The sequence below is a fragment of the Vigna angularis genome, chromosome 1, assembly GCF_016808095.1.
Source record: "Vigna angularis cultivar LongXiaoDou No.4 chromosome 1, ASM1680809v1, whole genome shotgun sequence".
NCBI lineage: Eukaryota > Viridiplantae > Streptophyta > Magnoliopsida > Fabales > Fabaceae > Vigna > Vigna angularis.
The window spans coordinates 64,831,914-64,856,439 of NC_068970.1; the positions used below are offsets into that span (position 1 = coordinate 64,831,914).

Sequence of the window (24,526 nt, forward strand, 5' to 3'; positions counted from 1 at the left end):
ATGAGTTAAAAAAGGGTAAAATTTCTCGGCGGCTATAATTACGCTATAATTACCTGAAAAAACGAAACTACGACATTATTAGTACAGAAGGTTTTACTTTTACATGGGACAAAATATTTGAAAAAAAGAATTTAATTATCTTCCGTATTCATCAATGGCAGCCAAAAAGAGTCCAAAAGAACACGTCATTCTGATCCTGCCCTGTGAGCTGTATCCACATTACTTTCCTCAACCAGAAAAAACCAACGAATCATTCTTTTTATTTTAATTTTCTATTCTCTTTGCCATGTGCTGCTTCTTCTTTGCTCAATTCCCACTCAATCAATCATAGGTGCAAGAATGCTTGAGAGAAAGCGAAACATTGATCTTCTTGGGATCCAAATTGATGGAACATTCAACCCTCTTGTAGTACTTTGGCTTCACCAATCTCCCAAGAACGTATGCTCTGGATCGAATCACGAAGCTCAATCTCAATGGCACAGCCACCGTAGGCACACCCGTTGAGCTACTCAAGCTTGCACCACTTCCATACAGAGGAATCTTGTTCCCCATCACTGACACACTCACCAGTCTCTGACTCTTTCTTGACTGATAAAACTTCTTCAACTGCATAACCAACTCAAACCGATCATATTCGTTTCTTGACAAATCACGCTGACAGATTAATCTGCATAATAAAGTTAATGTGATGAATCTTACATTTCCTGTGGCAATCACGATTTCTGAAAAGGACAGATCCAGAGGAGTGGATGTGACATGGACCCCGAAGAATGTTCCAGTGTTGCGATAAGTGAATTTGACGGTGGAGTTCAACGTGATCATGTCAGTGGCCACGCCGGTGGAATCCGAACCAGCTTGAACTCTGAGATGGTCGAATTTTATGCTCTGCGAAACAACCACCCAGAAGGTAAAATTAAGAACAGACGAAAACCCATTTCGGAAAAAGAAAAAAGATGAAGAATTGCGAAGTAAGCTAACCTTGATGAGGACATTGGGCTTCATGGGTCTGCTGGCGCCCCATAGGATGAGAGAGAAGAGAGAGAAGAGAAGGAAGAAACCGAGAACAAAGGCGAGGAAATAGTATCGGCGAGAGAGAGCGCGATGGCGATCTTCGTTTTGGAGAAGACCCTCCTCTTCGATGACGTCGATGTCCTTGTTCCAGGGTAGCTTGTGGTTGCGGTGGTGGTTGTTGATCTTGCGGGAGCCGGAGAAACGGCTGGAGGAGGAGTGAGAGTGAGGAGGAGAACCCATGGGGCTGAGCACCGGCGTCGAATGCAAGGACGTGGTGGTTTTCTCTCCATCGTGGGAAGGGCTCTGCACGTAGTACACCGCTCGACGTGGAGACCTGGTGGTGGAAGACGCGTCCAGGCTTGTCACCTCGGAGTCTGTCTTCGCATGATGCATCCTAACCAATCTAACAAAACAACGTTGATGCTGTTCTTTTGATGTGTTTCTGTCTGGTTTTTGCGATGGATCGATTATGAGAGGACCCAACAATCATATATGAGTTAATGGGAAGGAAGTAGTAGATAGTGATTGCTGAATTACATTATTAATATTATTAATAATTAAGAAATCACAAATGTGCCTTGACTAATGTTAACGCTAAGGAAAAGCATGGTTTAGGTTAAAGAGAAAATAAAGAAATAATAATATTAAATAAATATAAAAATTTGTCTGTGTAGTATTATTTGTTTTATTAATTGTTAGGTCGTGTTTGTTTGGTTATTAGGATTTGGAGTGTGAAAAACAGTAATGTAATGTCCCCCGACAGCTCAGTTACAGTTGTCACCGAACAATAACGCATAATCATATAATTTGTAGGTTCCGCGGGGAAGTTGAATTCAATTCATGCTTATGTAAAAAAATTATATGGAAAAATAAGTAAATAGTTATATACTGCAATCTTTTACATTTATTTATTTATTTATTATTATTATTATTATTATTATTATTTTGTTGGTGTGTCGGTGGTCCGGGATGATAGTGATGATCGAGTTTAAGATCAACGCGCGGCTATATTTTTCTTTATTTTATTCCGATATCGGGTTGGTGTGAAAAAATTAAAGTCAAATCTCTTAAATAAAATATTAATCTTGAATTTCACAATTAATAAACATTTAAATTATGTAAATTAAATTATTGTACTAATGAGATCAATTGATTATGAATTTAGTTATCATTTAATTTCATAAACTGGTTTTAAAAATATCAATGTCTTGCATACATTGGACCATTAAAAAGAAAAGGCCAATTCCACTGATCATATGATTCGCGTGCGCTTGTGGGGCCCGCACCGACCATGCCTGATAAAACACAGATCCTGAAATTTATTTTATACTCTTTTGAATAAATTATTTTATATTATTAGATCGGAATTATTGTTCTTTAAAAATTAAGGAAAATTGTTTTGGATTTAAGCCGTGAATCTAGTATTGATATGCAAAAGAGGAAATACATATTTTACTAATTTTAAACTAACTTTAACCTTAACTTTTTAACTAATTCAAACCCTATTTTTAAAATTAGAAAAGGAAAATTCTTTATTATACATTAATAGGATATTAAATAATAATAATAATAAAGCAAACTTGAACGTCTATTTTTTTTTACAAAGTCATATCTAAGGGCTATGAACAAATCCTAATAGTGTAAAAGTTCCTTCTTTGAGCCTAAAATTCACACCCATGGAAAATATTTGCTTTCAATTTACAATTTCAGATTTAAAATCAGAAAAGAAGGCAAAAATGGAGATGAAACACAATTCCAAAAATTGATTAAATCTGTTACTGTCTATATTGTTGTTGTTATTATTATTATAAATGACATATATTTCTTCTTCATTTAACCATATTAAAATATTTACATATTTAAGAATTATATAGTTAACTATATAATTACCTAAAAAGTAAATAAACTTAGAGTCCATCAAATTAAATAAACTACTTATTTATGCATATCCATAAATTATTCATCCAATATAAAACATATTGAATATATTACTCCAAAGTCCTTTAAAAACAACAATAAAATTTAACAAGTTTTTGAACATTATATATATAACATGTTTTGTCTTGAATGTCAATAATAAGTATGTGTCCATCATTTTGGAAGTGAAACTGAGAAATACAAGTATGTATATAAAGATGTTATAGTATATAAATACAATCAAAATTAAAATTAAAAATTAAATATTCACAACATGCAGCATCTTTCTCATCTAATAGTTAATAATTTTAAATCAACAACACTAATAATAACTTATAACCTCAGTGATTTGTGTTCATCATCAATTCATCGTCAATCCTATTAGAAAACAAAATATTAAGTATTTTCAATTTTTTGACTTAATATTTATCTCTTGTAAAACAAAATAAAAAATTAATCTCAAATATATATTAATAAAAAACAATTTATTATTTATATCATTATATAAAGAATATTATTTTTTGGTGTTTATATTTTTTTTCTTCAATTTTATCTTTCAAGTGACTTTTTTAAATTTAACTGTCTTTTCTAAATTTATTTTTTAAAATTTAAATAAAGAATTTTTAGTTTTTTCTAAAAGGAAAAAATTGAAAGTTTTTATAAAAATTAAGAACTAAAGAAATTGATTGTTTTTAATTAAAACTAAAATAAATAGACGCTAAATGATAATTATATATTCTAAATTGTTATTTACTTTTGTTAACTGTGTCTGCTGTCATCCATGATTGGAAGCAGATAAACTAGACTCCTCCGCGTTCCGCCGCCGGCGCCGTAATATTTCCAAACAATGTTGGTGCAATCAAAGCTCCTCCATCTCCGCCGCATCCACCGGCTGCTTCCGTCCACGTTTTTGTCTCTGCGGCGATGCCACAGCGATTCACCCTCTCCTTCGCGAAAAGACCAGGAATTGACGGTGACCCAACTTGTGGAACATCTTCAAAACCCGGCCAATCATTGGGACTACGATAAACTTCGTCCCTTTATCTTCGAAGCTTCAGACCATCTCCTCCTTGTCACTCTCCGCTTAAACTCCATTCCCAAAGCCCTCGATTTTATCAATTACCTCAGAAGCAGAACAGAGCACCACCAAGCCCTCTCTTGTGTGTTCGAAGGCGCTCTTGAACTCGCTACGCAGCACCCTAATTCGCAGAAAGAGCTTCTCATGCTTCATAGTTACCGAAAATCCAATGGTGATAACATTGCTCTCACTTCCAGATCTGCTTTCCTCCTTTTGAAGTGCCTAGGGGAGGCCCAAATGGTGGACGATTCGCTTCTTCTGTTCAAGGAGCTCGACCCTTGTTCCAAAAGTTCCGGAATTTGCAACGAATTGCTAAAGGGGTTGTTTAAATCGGGTTGCATTGATGATGCCCTCCAGGTGATTGACGAAATGCTTGAACGGGATTCTGATTTTCCTCCCGATGATTTCACGGGGGAAGTTGTTTTTGGGGTGTTGGGGAAGCAGGAGCGCCATGGAAGAAGCTTTGCTGATAATGAAATTGTGGGGTTGGTTACCAAGCTGTGTGAGCATGGAGTTTTCCCTGATGCGTTTAAGCTTACCCAAATGATAACGAAGATGTGCCGGCACCGGAAGAATGGTGTGGCGTGGGATCTTTTGCATGTTGTGATGAGATTGGGTGGTGCAGTTGCGGTTAAAGCTGCGTCTTGCAATGCTCTGTTAACTGGGTTGGGAAGGGAGAGGGACCTTCAGCGGATGAATAAACTGATGGCAGAAATGGAAGAGATGGGGATAAAGCCCAGTGTTGTGACCTTTGGGATTCTTGTTAATCATTTGTGCAAAGCTAGGAGGATTGATGAGGCACTGGAGGTATTTGATAAGTTGAGCGGCAAAGGAGAAGGTAATGATAGGTTTGATGTTGAGCCTGATGTGGTCTTGTTTAATACTTTGATTGATGGACTTTGTAAAGTTGGTAGAGAGGAGCATGGTTTGAGTTTGTTGGAAAAGATGAAAACAACGAAGCAAAGTAGGCCAAATGCAATTACATATAATTGTTTGATTGACGGGTTCTGTAAAGCTGGTAACATTGGTAAGGCTCGCAGGTTATACAGTCAGATGATTGAGGAAGGAGTTCAACCAAGTGTGGTCACCCTCAATACATTGGTTAATGGTTTGTGCAAACATGGAAAGGTCCACGACGCAGTTGTGTTTTTCAATGAGATGAAAGGAAAGGGGTTGCAGGGAAACGCTGGTACTTATACTGCGCTGATATCTGCCTTCTGTGGTGTGAATAATATTGATAAAGCCATGCAATATTTCGATGAAATGTTGAGTTCTGGGTGCTCTCCAGATGCAATTGTTTACTATAGTTTAATAAATGGTTTAAGCATCGCTGGAAGGATGGATGATGCCAGTGTAGTTGTGTCAAGGTTGAAGCGGGCTGGGTATGGTCTTGACGTACGCTGCTATAATGTCCTCATCAGTGGATTCTGTAAGAAGAAGAAGCTGGAAAGAGTTTATGAAATGCTTAATGAAATGGAAGAAACTGGGGTTAAGCCTGATGTTGTAACCTATAACACTTTGATTTCCTACCTTGGTAAAATTGGAGATTTTGCAACTGCCAGTAAGGTGATGAAAAGGATGATCAAAGAGGGTCTTGAGCCTTCTGTTGTGACGTATGGAGCAATTATACATGCATATTGTTTAAAGGAGAATGTTGATGAGGCTGTGAAAACATTTGAGGAAATGTGTTCCAAATCTAAGATTCCTCCGAACACTGTGATTTACAATATCTTAATAGATGCTCTGTGCAAGAATAGAAATGTAGAAAGGGCTGTTTCTTTGATGGATGACATGAAAATAAAGGGAGTTCGACCCAATACAACAACTTATAATGCTATTTTCAAGGGAGTTCGGGATAAGAAAATGTTGCAAAAAGCATTTGAACTTATGGACAGAATGATTGAAGACGCATGCAGTCCTGATTATATAACCATGGAGATTCTTACTGAATGGTTTGATGCGGTTGGTGAAATAGAAAAACTGAAATGTTTTGTTGAAGGGTATCCGGTCTCATCTTCTGCATCATCGCCAACTTCAAATTGTATGCTTTAGTCAATGCAAGGGTTTTAGGTGTCAAAGCTTTACAGGATTGTTTTCTGTGAGCTCAATTTTTTAACACCGCGAAGCTCATAGGGTCACTTGACACTCGTAATTTAATTCGCCGATTTAATGAAGATATGAAGGTTTGGTATTCAAACACAAACTTATCAGGCTCAAGGCCAAAGGTTAAGGTCAAAAGATGTTGCTATCACTTTCATCGTCAACTTTCAATGAGAACATTTTTTTTTTCAATCTTGAATTTTAAGGTAGCTGTAAGATAAGTTATTTGCCTGTATGCAATTATAAAGTCAATTCAATTCATTCATTCATTCTTCTGTGACCCATTTTCCAGGGATTTGGGTTTTCCAGCGTTGTCATTCTGTCCAAACATGATGTATTAAAAAAGGTTGCTCTGAATTTGTTGCAGTTTTCCAAACCTTCATATTTTCTGCCATGGCAGCCCTGATTCTTGCTGACATATGACAAAACATTTGTTAACCATCAATGAATTATGCAAAAACAATCTAAAACTCTGGAATTATGTAGCCAGTCGTAAACCATCAACGAAAGATGCCAAACCATTCTGAATTTGTGGAGTTGTGCACACAATTTGTTAGCCATCAATGGAAAATACCAAATCATAACAATACTGATACATAACGATTCCAGAAGATTGGTTTGAATTGGTATCTTTTTACCTTTAAAAGAATGTTTAACTCTTCTATTATTATTTAATAAAAAAAGAATTTTCAAGACATAAAAACATAGTTCCTAAACGAATTGTTATCTTATAGAACACAATTTTCTATTTAATTATATCATTTCATATTTGATATATCATATATTTATATATTTAACAATTAATTACTATCGATGAACTATAAATTGTAAACCATGTATTTACTAATACAATTTCTCATTTTTTTTAAAAATTGTATATGTTGTTTTATCCCAGCCTAATCTCATGCGACGTAAGCAAAGAAAAAAAAAGTTCCGTAAAGCAGAAGGGATCAAATAATAGAGAAGCTGATACAGCTCTTGAAATTCATAAAACTATCACGTTCTACACTTACTGCGAGAAGTGTCAGCACAACCATTGATACATTGCTGATGGTTTGCCTCTTGCGTATGGGATAAGTGATTTTCCTCGTATTTCATTTAAATACAGTTTTAGACTAGAAGGTTCAAGAGAATAAAAGCCAACAGCATGTTAGGAAAGTGCACAAATCCACGTGCGACACTAAAAAATAAATCCACGTTAAAGACACAAATCTATTTGGTAGCAACAGGCCATATGCATAACATGAAACAGTAGCAGGTATATCTCAATTTACATACTAAATACAATATTTGCAGTGAGATTAACAGCAAAAATTCAAAATCACTTGGAGATAACTCAGCAACTAATGGATTCTCCAAGTCATAGACATTCAGATTCCAACGCGTCATCAGATAATTAAAATTTCAAATATAACAATGATATTTCATGAATTCAAGAAAAATGACAAGTTCTGGAATACTTTCTATAATAGCCTAAGTATACGTATTCCACAAAATTACAAGATATTAAAACGATGTATTTCTATAAGCAAACAATCTCTCAAAGCCACATACAGACGCAAGATATACAAGTATGGCTAAGGTAAGGAAAGAAGCACGAACACAATCGAAACTGACATTCAGACAAAATTTATCAACTAAACTCCCACACACATTAAGAAAGGCTTCTGAATCGGATGACTCGAGCAAGCATCCATAAGGACATTCAAAATTGTAAAACAACAGCAGCAACTAATGTAAGTCAAAACACCTTAACCAAAAGTCACTAGAAAGAACATAAACTAACAACATAAAATAGAAGCACGAAAGACAAAATAGATAATGGATGAATCTGTTTCTCTCCAACCAAATGTCTCATTGTTCAATCAACTCTACCGCACAGTTACAATATCATCAATCTTCAAAATCATCCGCACACACTCAGTTGCCAAGGTAATCGCACTTGTGCTCACAAGCAGGGGTTGCACCACATTCTCCTCCAAGATATTGGTGATCTGACCCTTCCTCACATTGATTCCAGCATTTATCTCACCTTGCGCATGGCGATTCCTCAGCTCAGTAACAATGGCAATGGGGTTCAAACCAGCATTTTCTGCAAGAGTATAGGGAATAACTTCCAGTGCCTCAGCAAATGCCCTCACACAGTAACCCTCCATTCCATGCAACACCTTAGCCCAGGCACCCAACTGCCTCGAAAGCTCGATCTCTGGCGCCCCACCGCCAGCAATTAGAAACCTCTTGGCAACCAAACATCTAACAACACACAAAGCATCGTGCAAACTCCGCTCCGCCTCATCAAGCACAAGTTGATTAGACCCACGAACGAGCACCGTAGTGGTCTTCCCCATCTCCTTAATACCATTAATCTTCACAATCTTCCCGTCCCCAAGAGAAACCTCTTCCACAAGATCGGCATAACCCAACTTCTCAGCGCGGAAATGTTCAATGTTAGCAATGGGCAAGCAATTCAAGGTCTTGGTAATAAACTCAATTTCATCCCTCTCCACGTCCTTAATCACTAAAATCTTAGCTTTTGCAAGGTAGTGCAATGACAAATCAGTAACAGCATCCCTCAAAATACTCTTCTGAATCAACAACACATTACAACCAGTGGCCTTGATCTTCTTAATCATGCCAAGGATATAACTACGCTCTTCCTTCAAAATCCTATCCATCTGAGAGTAATCACTCACCACGATGCTCTGTTCGATGTCGGTTTTCGGTGGCGATATCTGGAACTGGATGACGGCGATCTTGGCGTTCTCCATGCGGGTGGGTCCCCCCGCCGCGTGGCTAACCTTCTTGTCGAAGACGAGCCCTTTCACAAGCTCCGTGTCGTCCACGGTGCCGCCAAGCTTTTTCACGATCTTGACATCGCGGAGGTCAACCATGTCGGGCTTGGCGGCATCAACGACGGAGAGAACAGCGTCGACGGCGAGGGGCGCGAGAAGCGTGGAGTACTGGCTCACGACCTTGCTGTTGAGAGAGGTGCTGGCGGACTTCACGAGCGAGTCGCGGTCTGAGAGCTCCACGGGGACAGCCATGGCGGTGAGGACATCCATTGCCTTTACGGCGGCCTTGTGGAGGGAGTCGGAGACGACGGTGGGGTGAATGCCGTGGGAGAGTAGAAGGAGGCACTGCTCGAGCAGGGCGCCGGCGATAACAACGACCGTGGTAGTGCCGTCGCCGGCAGCGGAGTCCTGCGACTTGGAGAGCTCGACGAGCATCTTGGCTGCGGGCTGGATGACCTGCATCTTGTTGAGGATGGTGGCGCCGTCGTTGGTAATGATAACCTCGTCTGACGAGGTGGAGATCATCTTGTCCATACCCTTGGGGCCGAGACTGGTGCGCACAGCGTTGGCGACGGAACGAGCGGCCACGATGTTGGCGTGGCGAATGTCTTCCTTGCGCTTGTTGTCGACGTAGGACTCCGTCTTGGAAGATCGGTATTGGGGAGCTGCGATTGCCGCCATTTTGAATGTGAGCGAGAAACCCTAGATGCAGAGGAAACCCTAGATTTGAAAAAATAGGGTGTGGGAGGAAGAAGAAAGAAAGACTGAAGATGCGTTCTTTCAGAGTAACTTTGGGGAGTGGGGTTTTGCGGTTAGATTTTTTCTTTTCTAGCGAAGCCTAGGGGTTTTCTATTTTCTATTTTCTTTTTCTTTTTCTAAATAATTTGTAATTTATTTAATACGTAATAAATACAAAATATTATAAGATTTTCAATAAAATTTAAATTGTAACATATGATGTCTTTCTCTTCTACATAAATAAAATTTTGCTTTTTAGTAGAAAAATCTTAATTTAAAGCCATTGACAGGAATAATATTCGATTGTTAGAAAAAATTATTGCAATAAATCTTTCAAGTTATTGATATTTTTATCATATTTTTTGTAAAATAAATTAAAATGAAAGAGTAGTGTAGAAATGAAAACTAAGAGAAAACTTTTTCGCTTTATAATTAAAAGTGTTATCGTATTTGAAGTACAAAATAGAAACTGATAATTTCATTATATGTACACTGATTAATAGATACAAATAATGTTAAAATATGCTTATTAATCTTGTGGTTTTTGTTTCCTTTGGTCTGTAATTTTTTTAAGATGTTAATTTCTTCTTCCCAGATAAATGATGTCATTTATGTTGGTGAAGGAAAAAAAGTGTTGTGTTAAGTCGTTTTTAATTAAATTTAATTGAATGACATAATTTTATAAAAGATTATAAAAATTTTAAATGTGATTTTAGTTATTCAAAATTTTCCTTACACACCGAACAATTTATATAATTATCACATTGAAATCCTTTTTCCAAAGTTTACCATTCATTTCCAAATTATATAACATAATTATCCAATATTTTTATCCCAATTCTCATATAGTTAAACTCATCACCCATATACAATCACATTTTTCTTTGATCCTCAACCATTAATTCTCATCACAGTAGCATATTGTCTTAATAGTTCAAATTAAACATTTAATCATAGGGTACATAGATAATTTTATAGTTTATAGGCTATCAGTTCATATATACATCCAAAAAACATTAACCACACACATGTTACCACTCTTGAAAGTAATCAATATTAATCATAATATTAAATACTACTAACTTACTACAAACATATACTCCAAACACCCCTCAACCTATATTTCTCAATGATCCAAAACATCTTAATAAATCATATATAAAATAAAGGTCAGCTTAATGTTTAAATTTGCTATCAATGCCAGAATATCAATTAAAAATGTTATAATCTTTAGATTTGTTATGTAGATTGGTTTGATTTTTTATTTATTAAAAGTATAATTGAATATAACATGAAAATTAGACGTGGTTCAATTCAAACATGAAAAAAAAAAACAAACAAAACCAAATCAACTGCGCAACTTAGTTTAATTTAATTTTGTGATTTTATCGTATTTATCAATACATGTATTTGTATTTTGTTTTCAATTTAATACTATATCATAAAAAATATTTTTTATACTCTTACTACGTTTAAATATTTATTCTTTTCAATCTTGTATACATTTTTTTTCCTTTTGATTAACAATAGAACTATACTAAAATACGAAGACACAAACAATATTTACCCTATACATATATTACAATGAAATTCAAAAGACATGAAGTATCAAAATCTAGTCTTACATATTGTATACGACCTTTGCAGTGCAACAAAACTAATAAAAATGTTTTAAAAATAAAATTGCATATGAACATTTACATTATAGATGACATAAGATCCTCTCATAAGATCTTATACGACCACTTTGAGCAAGTCTTACAACATCACACTGTTTTTAAGATCTTTTTACAAATTTTGTGTCAATGCACACATTTATAAGACTTAGTATAAAGTTGGTTTAGATGTAAAAATTAAAAAGAAAAATGAAAAAGATTATGTATTCAATTTTTCAATTAAAAATGAAAAAGATTATGTATTCAATATATGTAATTGAATTATATCAGTGACAATTTTTATTTGCTGATAGCATAAATGCCATTCAGTTTAGGTCTTAATTTTGTCTTTACTTCTTCTTATGTTAAATGTAATCTATTTTCTTTATTTTTTTATACATTATTCATTAAAACAAATCATATTGTTAAGAACTAACAATACGATTTTTCTTAAATGATTAACTACATTAATTATTATCGTTTTTATAATAAAAGGATGTCAAACAAAGTTTTAAAATGAATGATACTTTAAATATATGGTAATTGACTAAGATAATTTAAAATCAGAACAATTATATTTTTTATTTGATTATTTTTAAATAATAAATCAATTATCAAGATAATAAAATAAGTTAATTTAATAAAAAATATATTGAACACTTTAGCCGTGGAAATAGAATAAAAATCTATTTTCACGAACTATGGTAACTGTAATTTTGAAATACTCAAATAAAGATTTTTAAAAAAATTATTTTCTTTTATTTTACATCTAAACTTGGTTTTATGTAAGGAAAGATAAGATATAAATAGCTTGGGTTTAGGGATGCAGAAGGTGTGTGTCCGCGCAGTGCAAACTCTCCCTCAGCCTTGACCACCACCATGCCTATGGCATATTCCGGCATATTTCAGGGCTTCTTCAGATTCAAAACCATGTCGCGGCTTCGCTGCACTCCTCTCAGACCTTACTTTTCATCCATTTCCATCACTCCTCTTCACCGCACCGCCATTCGCCTCCGCTCCTCCTCCACCGCGCTTAAAGTTGTCAACGTCACGCGCCCGAGGACCGTCGCGCGCCAGGGGACCGTTACGTTGCCTTTCTGGCACCAGCGCAGCTCCAGCTATGGTCGTTTTGCGTACCAGGATGTGTCCAGTGACGACTCCGATGTGGAATTCGCTTCTCATCCCTCTCATAGCCAACAAGTGGTTCGTCACTTTCCATTCCCTATCACAAGCACAGTTGCTTCGTTTGTTCTTTTTTAATGTGTTTGTTATTGTTAGGGTGATTCAACGCTCGAGAACATTGACGAGTGGAGATGGAAGCTGACCATGCTTATGCGCTCCAAAGACGAACTAGAAGTGGTGTCCAGAGAGAAGAAGGACCGTCGCGACTTCGAGCAGCTTTCCACTTTGGCTACCAGGATGGGTTTGTATAGGTAGCTAGCTATTTTCCCCTTAGCGTCCGTTGTTTGTTTGGTTATTTATTTGGTTCACTTCTGAATGGATTTTACTCTGGCAGCCGGCAATATGCAAGAGTTGTCGTGTTTAGCAAGGCGCCTTTGCCAAATTACCGCCCTGATTTGGATGATAAACGCCCACAGAGAGAGGTATTTAATTTCTTTGCAATTTCGGAGTTGGTGTGTTTTTTTTTTTGTTTGGATTATTGTGTAAATGGTGCTACTTGATTTTAAATTTTTGGGATAACCTTGATTAACTAAATGAACCTGGTAACCGGCAATTCTGGGTTAAGGATACCATTTTTGGAGGTCGCCTTTTCCAACAAAGTAACCGGAGTTAAAGTTTTAGAATTGCAGTTGTTGTCATGATACATTGTCAGCGATGCTGGCAAAGGAGACTGTTGATTGTGGTAGTGAGAGTGGGAAAATGTGTTTGGGGGGTGGCATTGGTGTAGTTGGCGGCAGTGTAAATAGATAGCGTCTAACATTGATGCAAAAGTAGTAGAGTAGAGAGGTTGGTGGCTAATATGGTGTTCAAGGTATTGAACTTAGGGGGTTGCGGCTGTTTTCTTTACTGCTGGGAAGGCTATTCTTTATAGTTTTTCAATTCCTTGGAATATGAGGAATTGGGATTCCTTGTCTGAGTGCTAAACAAACAAACACATAAAAGACTCTAGGGTCTGTTATATTTGAGAAGTGTTTTTTGTTTTAATATTTAATTAGAAAAAAATATCATATTGTTTCACTTTGTTTCTTATTTTTTTGACGTTTGTATAGGAAAATAACATAGAATCTAGGAAAAGAGTAAGAAACAGAAAGACAATAAGGGCTTTATGTGAGCTGAGATTAAAAGAAATTGCATCAAACTTATCATTAAATTCCACCAAGCTGCCTTGCTGTCAAAGATGCATCAAATCTTGAAAGTGATTTTTATGGCATGTATAGTGGTGCTCATTTCTATGGTCATGTCCAAAATTGATGGAGACATCATCCCTTCTGCACGTTATCCCTTGAAGCTTATTAGAAATGCCCTCCACCGTGTATATGAGAGATAGTGTATCAATCTTTGCAAGCCTTTGCCCAATTTGAACAAATCTTTCTTCCAGTTCACATGTCATTTCTTGTAATGTTGTTTTTGTCCATGGGTGAAAAGATTCTGATCTTGTAACCATGGACAGCCAGCTCTGTTCTAGTATATACAATTTAGGGGCGATCGAGAAAGAAACAGAAAGACTAAATAGAGAATATATAGTCAGAACAGAAAGGACAGAAAGAAACATGACAGCACTAAAGAGGGACAGAGAGAAGTAAACAGAATAGTGAGGATAGATGAGAGAAACAAAGAGTGTGCACTGCACTTCTGTTATTGTCATTCAGTTTCAATCTACATGCAGTCTGTTAACATACAACATCCCTACCTTATATAGGGAGCTCTGCATCAGCTACACAATCCTAACTGACATCTACCAAATAACTAACTTATAACATGTTTTTCTTATTTTATTTACATTTAAAAAAGGGAAAATAGAAAATAATAAAAGGTTGATTTCACTGTTTCTTACCCAAACATCGAAAAGCAGAAACAAATTAAAAACAAGATAATATTTTTGTAATTACAAGTGAAAACAGAAAACACTTTCTTAAATCAAATAGTTCCTCAATGTCCCAATTTCAATTCCAACTCCCATGCTTAAATTTTTTAGCACAATTCCAAGCACCACAAGTTTGTCAGTAGGTAACAATTTTCTTTATAGTTTTAATGCTAGAAATTTGTGATATTTGGTGATTTCTCTGACCTCTATAACAAGTATCTCGATTGACCATTTTTCTGTGTTTGTGCAGGTAGTCTTACCATTTGATGTTCATAAAGAAGTAGATGCCCGTCTCCATGCCCATCTCTCACAAAAGGCTACAGCAAGCAAGTGGAGTTATTTGAATGACTCATTGCATAAATCAAGTGATAATATAAACATTCCAGCTAATAAAGGAATGCATGAACAGCCAGAACCCTTGACTCACAATAGTGTTGTCAAGGAGAAAATCCTGCAACGAAGAAGTTTGCAACTGCGTCATCGGCAACAAGATTGGCAGGTTTTTTGAAGTGCATTTCATTTGCTGTTATTTTCTTAGCTGGCATTTCATTAATTTTGTATTTTAGGATCTTGACTCTAGTTCCATTCATAGTGTGGGCGTAAATTTATGAATTTTATAAATTGTGAATAATTATTATGCATCCATATTTGTAGTCCATGTATACAGTGTTTGCCAATTTTAAAAATGGACATGGGCCTTAGCATTGGTATCATACCCAGTGGTGGAACTTGGACAAAAAATTCAGGGGTGCTAAATTAGATTTTTTATGTATAAATTATTTTTCTAATTAAATAAAAAAAATCTTTATTTCCTCTACTTAAACCATTTTCATACCATGATTCACGTATGCACTTTTTAATTTCTAATCTTTCTAATTCATTGAATTCACACAAGAGGGGTATTCTAATTTCAATTCCAATTCAAGGCTATTCAATTAATTCATTATGTGTAGCGGAATTCATAATGCAGCCCAAGATACATCCATAAAATTTTACAAATTTTATCATATGCAGTGGAAAACACAAAATCTCTAAATTTAGGGTTATACTAATTTGGGGAAAATATAATTAGGGTTCATGCCAATTTCATAAAAGAATCCTTAAAATCATAATTAGGGTTCATACTAATTTGGGAGAAACATTGTAATAGGAGAATGATAAATCTAACATACATAAATCATGAAAAGATTCATGAGAGATATTGTGATAATGTGTTCTTCAATCTCTTTGTTCTTCAATCTACTTTCTTGATGACTGTGAAAGAACTTTATGGGCAGTGACAGAACATTAATCTCTTTTATTAACCAACATTTATCAATTTGGTTTTTATTTTTATTTTTAATTGATAAAGATATATAAATAAATAATATATATAAATAAAATGTGAGTCGGTGAGAAACTTTCCTAAACTTAATATAAATAATATAATAATATATAAATATAATTTTGAAATATATATAAAAAATAAAAGTAAATTATTTTTGGGAGCTGTGGCTCCCCTATGTCATAACCAAGTTCTGCTATTTATAAGACCATTATCTTTTACTTTGGTTTTTTTAATGAATAACGAAACTATATCGACTTATTAAATCAATTATGGCAATATGACTATTTGAGTTCTGTTATCCCAACTTACTGATTAAGGGGCAATGAATTAGTTTTCTAGATTTTGATTGTTGATTCCATGTTATCTGGTTTCAGACATTGACATATCATGATGAAAGCTGTTTATTGATCTTCTCTAGCAATGAAATTCTGTTTTTAGTTAGATGTCCTTTTTTGTTATTTTATCCTTTATAAATGTTGTAACAGATGTTGGTTTACCTTTAGGAATCTCCTGAAGGGCAAAAGATGCTCAAATTTCGTAGAAGTCTTCCTGCTTTCAAAGAGAAGGATGCATTTTTGAGACTTATTTCAGAGAATCAGGTGAAAAATGGAAAATGAGGCCTTTTAAGATTTCTAATTTAGTAATAGTTCCTTGAATGTTTTGTTTTCACTTCTAGAAGAGAAAAACAAAAAAACGGTTTTGGGTTTGATGCTCATGTATGATCTTTTACATAAGACACAGCAGTATAATTTATAATTTATTGTGACTAGAGTAAAATTTTCTTACTGTTAAAAAATGCTGTTGATTGTAGGCAAGGTTGTTGTCATCTTAAACAAAATTTTATATGACCAAGATTGGTCAGCGGCTAATTTTTTAATGCCCATGGTTTGTGAGGATGAGCTTTGCCACAATGATTAGGTTGCTACTCTTTTGAACTTGAGGTTCAAATTTTGGAAGCAGTCTCTCTCTTTCATTGAGAAGGGCTGTGTGCTATGTACCATACTTTTGTCCAATGCTTTTAAAATTGGACTGATCATTGTACTAGTGACTGTAGTTCATAATTCATTGGTTTAATTGTGGTCAAATCATTGGTAATTAAATACATATTTTTAATGTTATATAACATATTATGCAATAAATTAATTAAAAACATAAATGTCTTGCAAACACAAATTAATAGAGAGAGTTAAATTGAAGATAAATGTAAATCACGTATACATTATTAAAATAAATACATACATATTAACTTAAACATGATAAATTGGCTTAAATATTATACGCAACTTTAAGTCTACTATCTTCTCAAAATAAAGAATTGACGATTTGGTTTACATCGTCTGACTCCTAGTTCATGTTGGTTCATGTTCAACTGTTCAGCTGACCAAACTAGTTCAACTGTTCAGCTGACCAAACTAGTTCAACTGACTCCTAGTTCACAGTTGCAACCCTTGGGGCCCATGGAGCAAATCACCCTTTTATTTTCAGTGATTCACGTCACTGTCGTATGAAATTACATATTGTATCAAGTGGGCTTGTGAAAGATTAGAGTGAAGGAAGCATTAAAGGAAAACATGCAGAGAGATTTTGGAATACATAGATTTGGACAACTATCAAACAGATGTGCGAAATTTTGTCACAGCTTATGAATTAATTAACTAGTGCACTAAGCTCATGCTTTTTGCAAAGTTTACAAGAATATAATCCTATAGGTCTTTCATATTTGGAGCATGCAGAAGCCAACAATCAAATTGATACAACTTATAGTTTCTAAAGCAAATAATAATTTATAAAGGGTAAAATAAATGGATATTATATAGGTTTTCTATATTTTCATATATATTTTTTGTGGAAACTGAGTCTCAATACGTTTGTTGGCTGAATGATAGTTTATATTAAGTGGTATCGTCAATGAAAAAATGCAGGTCGTTGTTGTCTCAGGTGAAACTGGTTGTGGTAAGACCACACAACTTCCTCAATACATATTAGAATCTGAAACCGAAGCTGCACGCGGAGCTGTATGTAACATAATTTGTACTCAGCCCAGAAGAATATCTGCTATGTCTGTTTCTGAAAGAGTTGCAGCAGAACGTGGGGAGAAGTTAGGAGAATCTGTTAGTTTGTGAACCTTTTCAGCTTGAAGTACTTTGGCTTGCACACATGACTGTTTAGCTTACGTTTTCTACCTGTTTTACCTTCTGATAGGTTGGATACAAAGTTCGTTTGGAGGGTATGAAAGGGAGAGATACCCGTCTTCTTTTTTGCACCACTGGTGTATTACTGCGGAGACTGCTTGTGGATAGGAATTTAAAAGGTGTAACTCATGTTATTGTCGATGAAATTCATGAACGTGGAATGAATGAAGGTAGGTAAACAATTGTTTTATCCTCATGTTTAATAATACTATTTAAAATTATACTTACAACTGGTTTTCACGTGTCAGATTTTCTTCTCATTGTCCTGAAGGAAATTCTTCCTCATCGACCTGATTTGAGATTGGTTTTGATGAGTGCAACCTTAAATGCTGAGCTTTTTTCTTCATACTTTAATGGTGCTCCAACTATGCATATTCCTGTAAGTTCAGGATAGTCATTTCTGTAATCCTTGTTAAAGTTCAGTTACTGTCTCTCTAATGTGTTATCATATCATTTTTCACTGTTATGATGTGATTTTATGATGAGTTGGTACTGGCAAATGATATGGCACATTAATGGACGTGGTGATTTTCATGTCATGATAAACAATTGTTTAAGCTTTAAATGATAAAAAGTGTATTTTAGCAGTTGAACAACTTAGCTGTTGACTGAAAAACTCTGGTTGGTATTCTTTTGCACATTAACCTTTTTTTTTCTAGGAGGTACACTGATAGAAAATCTTGAAGTTATTTCTGAGAAATTTTACGTTTTTCTGCTTTGGCAAATCTGTATACATTTGCTTATTAGATGATATGCGAGATATGGTAAACTTGTTTTCCCTTTGTTCATTTTTGGACCCGTGCACATTCTAGGGTTTTACATTTCCAGTTCGAGCACATTTTCTTGAGGATATTCTGGAAAGAACTAGACATCGGTTGACACCTTCTAATCAAATTGATGACTATGGTCAAGAAAAAACGTGGAAAATGCAGAAACAAGCTCAAGCTTTCAGAAGAAAAAAGAGCCAAATTGCTTCTGCTGTTGAGGTACAAGTAGAGGCAGAAAATTTCACCTTTTCATATTAGGTCCTTAAGCTTTGGTTAATTCTGTTCACTTCTCTGTGATTTTTAATAGGATGCTTTAGAAGTTGCGGACTTTAAGGGATATAGCCTACGCACCCAAGATTCATTGTCCTGTTGGTGCCCTGACTCAATTGGTTTTAACCTTATTGAACATGTGCTTTGTCACATTGTTAAGAATGAAAGGCCAGGAGCTGTTTTGGTTTTTATGACTGGTTGGGATGATATAAACTCTTTGAAGGATCAACTTCAAGCTCATCCTTTGTTGGGTGATCAGAGCAAAGTATTGCTTCTTGCATGCCATGGCTCCATGGCCAGCTCTGAGCAGGTGATCTTGCTATATTATCTTATTAACCATAAAATAATCCTTGTTGTCTAGATTACAATTTAATTCAAGACATCTAATGGCTAATTTTAACTGCAAATTTTGGAAATAATAGCTCGGAAGTGATCAAAATTAAGTACATTTTGCTAAAAATGGATGTTTCGGAAAATTTTGTTTGAGAAAATGAAAGACATTATTCTAATATAAAAGTTGTAACAAGGTTTTAGGAACTCGTCATGTGGTGCTGAAATTTGCTGCAGCAATTGGTTATTTAAAGAAGCTAATGCAATTTTTTTTCCTGTGGGAGGGGATTTCTTTTCGCCTTGAAGCAATTAAATTTCCATGCTCTAATTTCATTGGTCATATATTTCTGGTCCTAGTAAGTTAAACATTGCCATAAGTTATATGATTTTTTTTTGTTCCCATTTTACTTACTATTCTGCAGAAGTTGATATTTGAAAATCCTGAAGGAGGGGTGAGGAAAATTGTTCTGGCAACTAACATGGCTGAGACTAGTATTACCATTAATGATGTTGTCTTTGTGGTTGACTCTGGAAAAGCAAAAGAAACATCATATGACGCATTAAATAACACTCCTTGTTTGCTTCCGTCTTGGATCTCAAAAGCTGCAGCCCGGCAGGTATGTGTGATTGTTCAACATAGTTTTGTGGATTTGGATTAAAGAATTTATTTGTCTTTTTCTGTTTGAATGGAATACATTCCTATTAAAGGGTTTAAAGGAATACCTTAAAAAACTTAAAGGCAAAAATTAGAGAAGGCATTGCTCCTAATACTTTTACTACAGGAAATTCAGTTTTTGATATAGCCAATAAGATTAGGCTTCGTTGTTGTTTCATTGTAAAAATAGTTTTTTTTTAATAATAGGCTGAAGTTTTTTCCATATAGAGAACCTGAGCTATGTAATTGGGTTAGTAAGAAATGTGAAGGGGCAAATTGTGGCTTGTCTCTTGTGATACACAAGATATGTTGTTTTTGTTTGTCATACATGCTCTATAGAACGTATACAACAAGAAGTTTTGTGTAATATTTCCTGTTTGTTAAAATATTTTCTTTAATAATTTTAGATTGTACTTATGTTTCAATCGAAGTTAGATGCTCATCCTCAATGCTTTTTGATGGATTTGTGAAATCCGACTATGCTGTTCACTTATAATAATTGTTATCTCAATCATGTGGAAGTACATGTTTATAAGTAGTTAAATTCCCATTGTATGACTCCCATGTCTGTGTTCAGCTTCATAATGTTTTTGTTTCTCAGATTATGCTTTTCTATATTATTTAGACTGTCTTGTTTCTTAGAAAGCTTTTATAACCTTTTAGAGGAGAGGAAGGGCTGGTCGTGTTCAGCCTGGCGAATGCTACCATCTTTATCCCAGATGTGTTTATGATGCTTTTGCTGATTATCAATTGCCAGAGCTTTTGAGAACACCTTTGCAATCCTTGTGTCTTCAAATCAAAACTCTACAACTTGGAAGCATCTCTGAGTTTTTGTCCAAAGCTCTACAGCCACCAGAGCCTCTATCGGTAAAATTCATTGATCGTGTTTCTGGAATTTGCTTTCAAATACAAGGGTTGTTATTTATAATGTCCATGAATTGTATGTGTAGAAATTATGACATTCTGCATCCTGTATCGGTGTTTATATTTCCAGTGAATTGTATGTGTAGAACTTATGACATTCCGCATCCTGTATCCGTGTTGTTTTACTCAATATATTGTGTAATCAATTACTTTTGTTCTGCAGGTTGAAAATGCTGTTGAATATTTGAAGATTATCGGGGCCTTAGACGGGAATGAAAATTTAACAGTTTTAGGTAAAAGAACTACTGCCCCATGGTCTTTATTTCTTCTTCCACTATCAAGGAAAAGAATGTTCTCGTGACTTTCAAAGTGTTATCATGATTTATTCTAGAGTTATTGTTGATTGGATTGTTAATTTTCAGGGCACAAATTGGCAATGCTTCCTGTAGAACCCAAACTTGGCAAGATGCTCATTTTAGGAACCATCTTCAAGTGTTTGGATCCTATAATGACTGTTGTTGCTGGTCTAAGTGTAAGAGATCCATTTGTGACGCCATCTGACAAGAAGGATGTAAGTTTTTGTTTTGACTGTTGCTGATATTTCCTGCTACCTGACTCTTCTTTTGTTGAACTTGGATGCTCCTCTTGATAGAAATGGTGGTAAAGTTTATTAGTTTTGATGGTAGCAAGTGGACCGGTTGTTTCCAAGAGTATAATAACTGGAAGCAAACTAGAGCAAGTTCATAGACCTATCAAGCATGTGCACTGTATTGGTTGATTAGGTTGATATCATCGAGTAAATATGATTTCATATCAATATTTTTTGGGTGCTTATTATAATGGTTCACTTTTGATATCAAAATTGTCAGTGTTCTGCCTTCATTATACATATACATGATCAATATGTTAAAAGTCTGTTAGGTAAACAGGGCCCTGGCTTTGCATTCAATTATTTACATTGTATGCTCTATGCAGCTTGCAGAGTCTGCCAAAGCCCAATTTGCTGCTCGTGAATATAGTGATCATCTTGCCCTTGTCCGGGCTTATGAGGGTTGGAAAGATGCTGAGACACAGCAAGCTGGTTATGAGTACTGTTGGCGAAATTTTCTTTCTTCTCAAACACTTAAGGCCATTGAGTCTCTTCGAAAGCAATTCTTTTACTTGCTCAAAGATATTGGTCTGGTCAATGACAAGCCTGAAACCTACAATGCATGGAGTCATGAAGTGCATCTCATCCGAGCAGTCATCTGTGCGGGTTTGTTTCCCGGAATATCTTCTGTTATGGTAACCAACACTGCTAGTCCTTTCAACTATTTTGTTTCCAAAATGTTCAGTTTTCACTTTTATTGATTTACTTTTGGCCATGTGTGGCCCTACATCTATTGTTATGTTTGTGGAACCCTTTTTGTTTCTATTTGTGGCATCTTCATTAAAGTTACATAGATGTGTATCACATACACAATGACAAGTATGAACCACATGAACTTCACAATTTTTCTCCCCTTTGTTTTTTGTCGAAATTCAATTTTGATTTTCATTTATTTTGCATTTGTGCTTTCTATTTCCAAAATAAGGGAGTTGAGTTCCCTTAATGATTTGTTGATGATGTGACACTTTTCTATCAACACCATCGACAAACGAAAAAAATTATCATTTCATAAAATGTAGTGTTACATCAACAAAAAAAAGTGAGCATTATTATGTCAACAACAGGGTTAACCTCGGGAAGGAGCTGCTTGGGGGGCTCATGGAGGTAATCATAACATTGCGATTAAGTGTACATAAACCAATCTTTGTTGAAATAGAACAACCAAAACTGTAAATTGGTCTCTGTCAAAATTGTTTGTATTTGTTTCTTTTTTACCATGGTGTTGGTAATAATCTTGGTAGATTCTTTTTTTATCCATGCTTCTTCATGGGGTTCTGTTCGGTTAAGTAATATATGTATATTATTTTACTGGTTCATCAAATTATTGGGAATATTGTCATGTTTTAATTATTATGTAGTAGTTTCATTGTGTACTTTTTCATTTGAGGTTGTACAACTTTTGTTGTGCAGAACAAAGATAAGTCAATAGCACTGAAGACAATGGAGGATGGTCAGGTTCTCTTGTATTCTGTAAGTTTCTCTTCAAATATCTGACTTTTTGTCCATCCTTGTATTATGACTCAGTTTTAATTGGGGGAATATAATCCATCGAAGTTTAATTTTGGTGCTACATCTTGTAGAGCTCTGTAAATGGCTGTGTACCCAGAATTCCATACCCATGGTTAGTGTTTAATGAAAAGGTGAAAGTGAATTCAGTATTCCTCAGAGATTCAACTGGTATATCTGATTCGGTGCTTCTCTTATTTGGTGGGAATGTATCCAGAGGTGGACTTGTAAGTTCCTACCATATTTTCTCTTCACTTTCCCCCTAGATCTGTTATTCTTGGTTGTATGTTCTGGGTTTCCTTTTTTGCTATTTATTATATTGTGCGCTTGCATGTAATTCATTTGACAGGATGGTCACCTGAAAATGTTGGGAGGCTATTTGGAGTTTTTCATGAAACCAGAATTAGCCAATACTTACTTAAGCTTAAAGATGGAACTGGAAGAATTGATACAGAAAAAGGTAAGTTCAATCCATTATTAACATTTTCTTTTTTGGAATTATTTATTTTGTGTAACCCGCATTCATCCATCAATTTTTGGTTTCTCTTCAAGTCTTTGGATATTGACTTTATGATTTGCATGTTTTGCCAGCTTCAGGATCCCACGCAGGAAACACAATCGCATAGTCAGCTCCTTTCAGCTGTTAGATTGTTGGTTTCAGAAGACCATTGTGATGGTAGGTTTGTCTTTGGTCGCCAAGTCCTATCACAGGTAAAGAAGGAAACAAACTCCAAAAGTGGAGTCGAGGCTGAAAATTTTAAAAATCAACTTCAGTCATTTCTTAACAGAGCTGGACATGATTCACCAACTTACAAAACAAAGCAGCTGAAAAACAGCCAATTCCGTTCTACTGTCATATTTAATGGGTTGAATTTTGTTGGTCAGCCTTGCAGCAACAAAAAATTAGCAGAAAAATCTGCTGCTGCTGAGGCTCTTCTATGGTTGAAAGGGGATAGCCATTCATCTGATGGTATTGACCATGCATCAGTTCTTTTGAAGAAGAGCAACAATAAAAGTAGGAAGAAATCATTTAGTGGCGCTAAGTGGAGTTGAGCTGCCTTTAAAAGGGTACCTTGGATGGATTTGTTAATAGGATTATATACGAGGAAGAACTTGTCCATTTGAAGTCTATGGTGCAATTGATTCATGGATCTTTCCTGTCATAATTTCAATGGTGAATGTACAGAGCAGTTGAGAAAACTTGAGTATGACAGGTACAGATCAGAGCCCCTTTTTTTTGTAAAGGGTAGAATTGGGGCACAATTCAATACGAGCATTTCCACAAGGGCTGACTGAGCAGCTTTCAGAGCTTGCATATAGAGGTCTATAAGCAGCAACAAGTTGTATCCATATGCCGATGATGCATTCTTTTTGCACGGCTGTTGCGGTGAATTCAAAACCAACAATTCATTGAGGGACAACTCATTTTCCATATTTAAGACCCGTCATTTAATGGAAGAACATGTATACTATAATTTATTCTGTATTCATAGATGTGATGCTCAGGGAACCGAATTAAGTTAATCAAATTTGCTGATTAGGAATGTGTTTAAGATGAATTGTACTCTTAAAAGCCTATTATGAGGCTTGGTAATTGTTACACCTGATTTGGATTTTTTTCCTACTGAC

At 35.3% G+C, this 24,526-nt stretch overlaps 4 protein-coding genes across 4 annotated transcripts; 2 read left to right on the forward strand and 2 right to left on the reverse strand.

Annotated features, from left to right (window-relative positions):
* Positions 1–5: 5 nt before the first annotated feature.
* Positions 6–1,518, reverse strand: LOC108323399 (uncharacterized). Its single transcript, XM_017555842.2, has 3 exons — positions 979–1,518; positions 700–885; positions 6–606 (listed from the first exon to the last, which is right to left on the reverse strand). The coding sequence occupies exons 1-3, from the start codon at positions 1,402–1,404 to the stop codon at positions 322–324; spliced, it is 897 nt and encodes a 298-aa protein (XP_017411331.1). The 5' UTR covers positions 1,405–1,518; the 3' UTR covers positions 6–321.
* Positions 1,519–3,665: 2,147 nt separating this feature from the next.
* LOC108323381 (pentatricopeptide repeat-containing protein At3g61520, mitochondrial) lies at positions 3,666–6,376 on the forward strand. The gene has a single exon (XM_017555823.2). The coding sequence runs from the start codon at positions 3,776–3,778 to the stop codon at positions 6,056–6,058; it is 2,283 nt and encodes a 760-aa protein (XP_017411312.1). The 5' UTR covers positions 3,666–3,775; the 3' UTR covers positions 6,059–6,376.
* A 1,321-nt stretch (positions 6,377–7,697) lies between these two features.
* LOC108323413 (T-complex protein 1 subunit delta) lies at positions 7,698–9,717 on the reverse strand. Its single transcript, XM_017555861.2, has one exon. It carries the CDS (start codon positions 9,577–9,579, stop codon positions 7,978–7,980), a length of 1,602 nt encoding a protein of 533 aa, XP_017411350.1. The 5' UTR covers positions 9,580–9,717; the 3' UTR covers positions 7,698–7,977.
* A 2,389-nt stretch (positions 9,718–12,106) lies between these two features.
* LOC108323408 (DExH-box ATP-dependent RNA helicase DExH3) lies at positions 12,107–24,521 on the forward strand. Its single transcript, XM_017555856.2, has 19 exons — positions 12,107–12,494; positions 12,570–12,724; positions 12,808–12,895; positions 14,588–14,836; positions 16,168–16,263; positions 17,587–17,775; positions 17,867–18,026; positions 18,105–18,235; positions 18,669–18,842; positions 18,931–19,203; positions 19,646–19,840; positions 20,542–20,745; positions 20,966–21,035; positions 21,165–21,313; positions 21,718–22,026; positions 22,802–22,861; positions 22,972–23,124; positions 23,247–23,357; positions 23,489–24,521. The coding sequence occupies exons 1-19, from the start codon at positions 12,171–12,173 to the stop codon at positions 23,948–23,950; spliced, it is 3,552 nt and encodes a 1,183-aa protein (XP_017411345.1). The 5' UTR covers positions 12,107–12,170; the 3' UTR covers positions 23,951–24,521.
* The last annotated feature ends 5 nt before the right edge of the window (positions 24,522–24,526 follow it).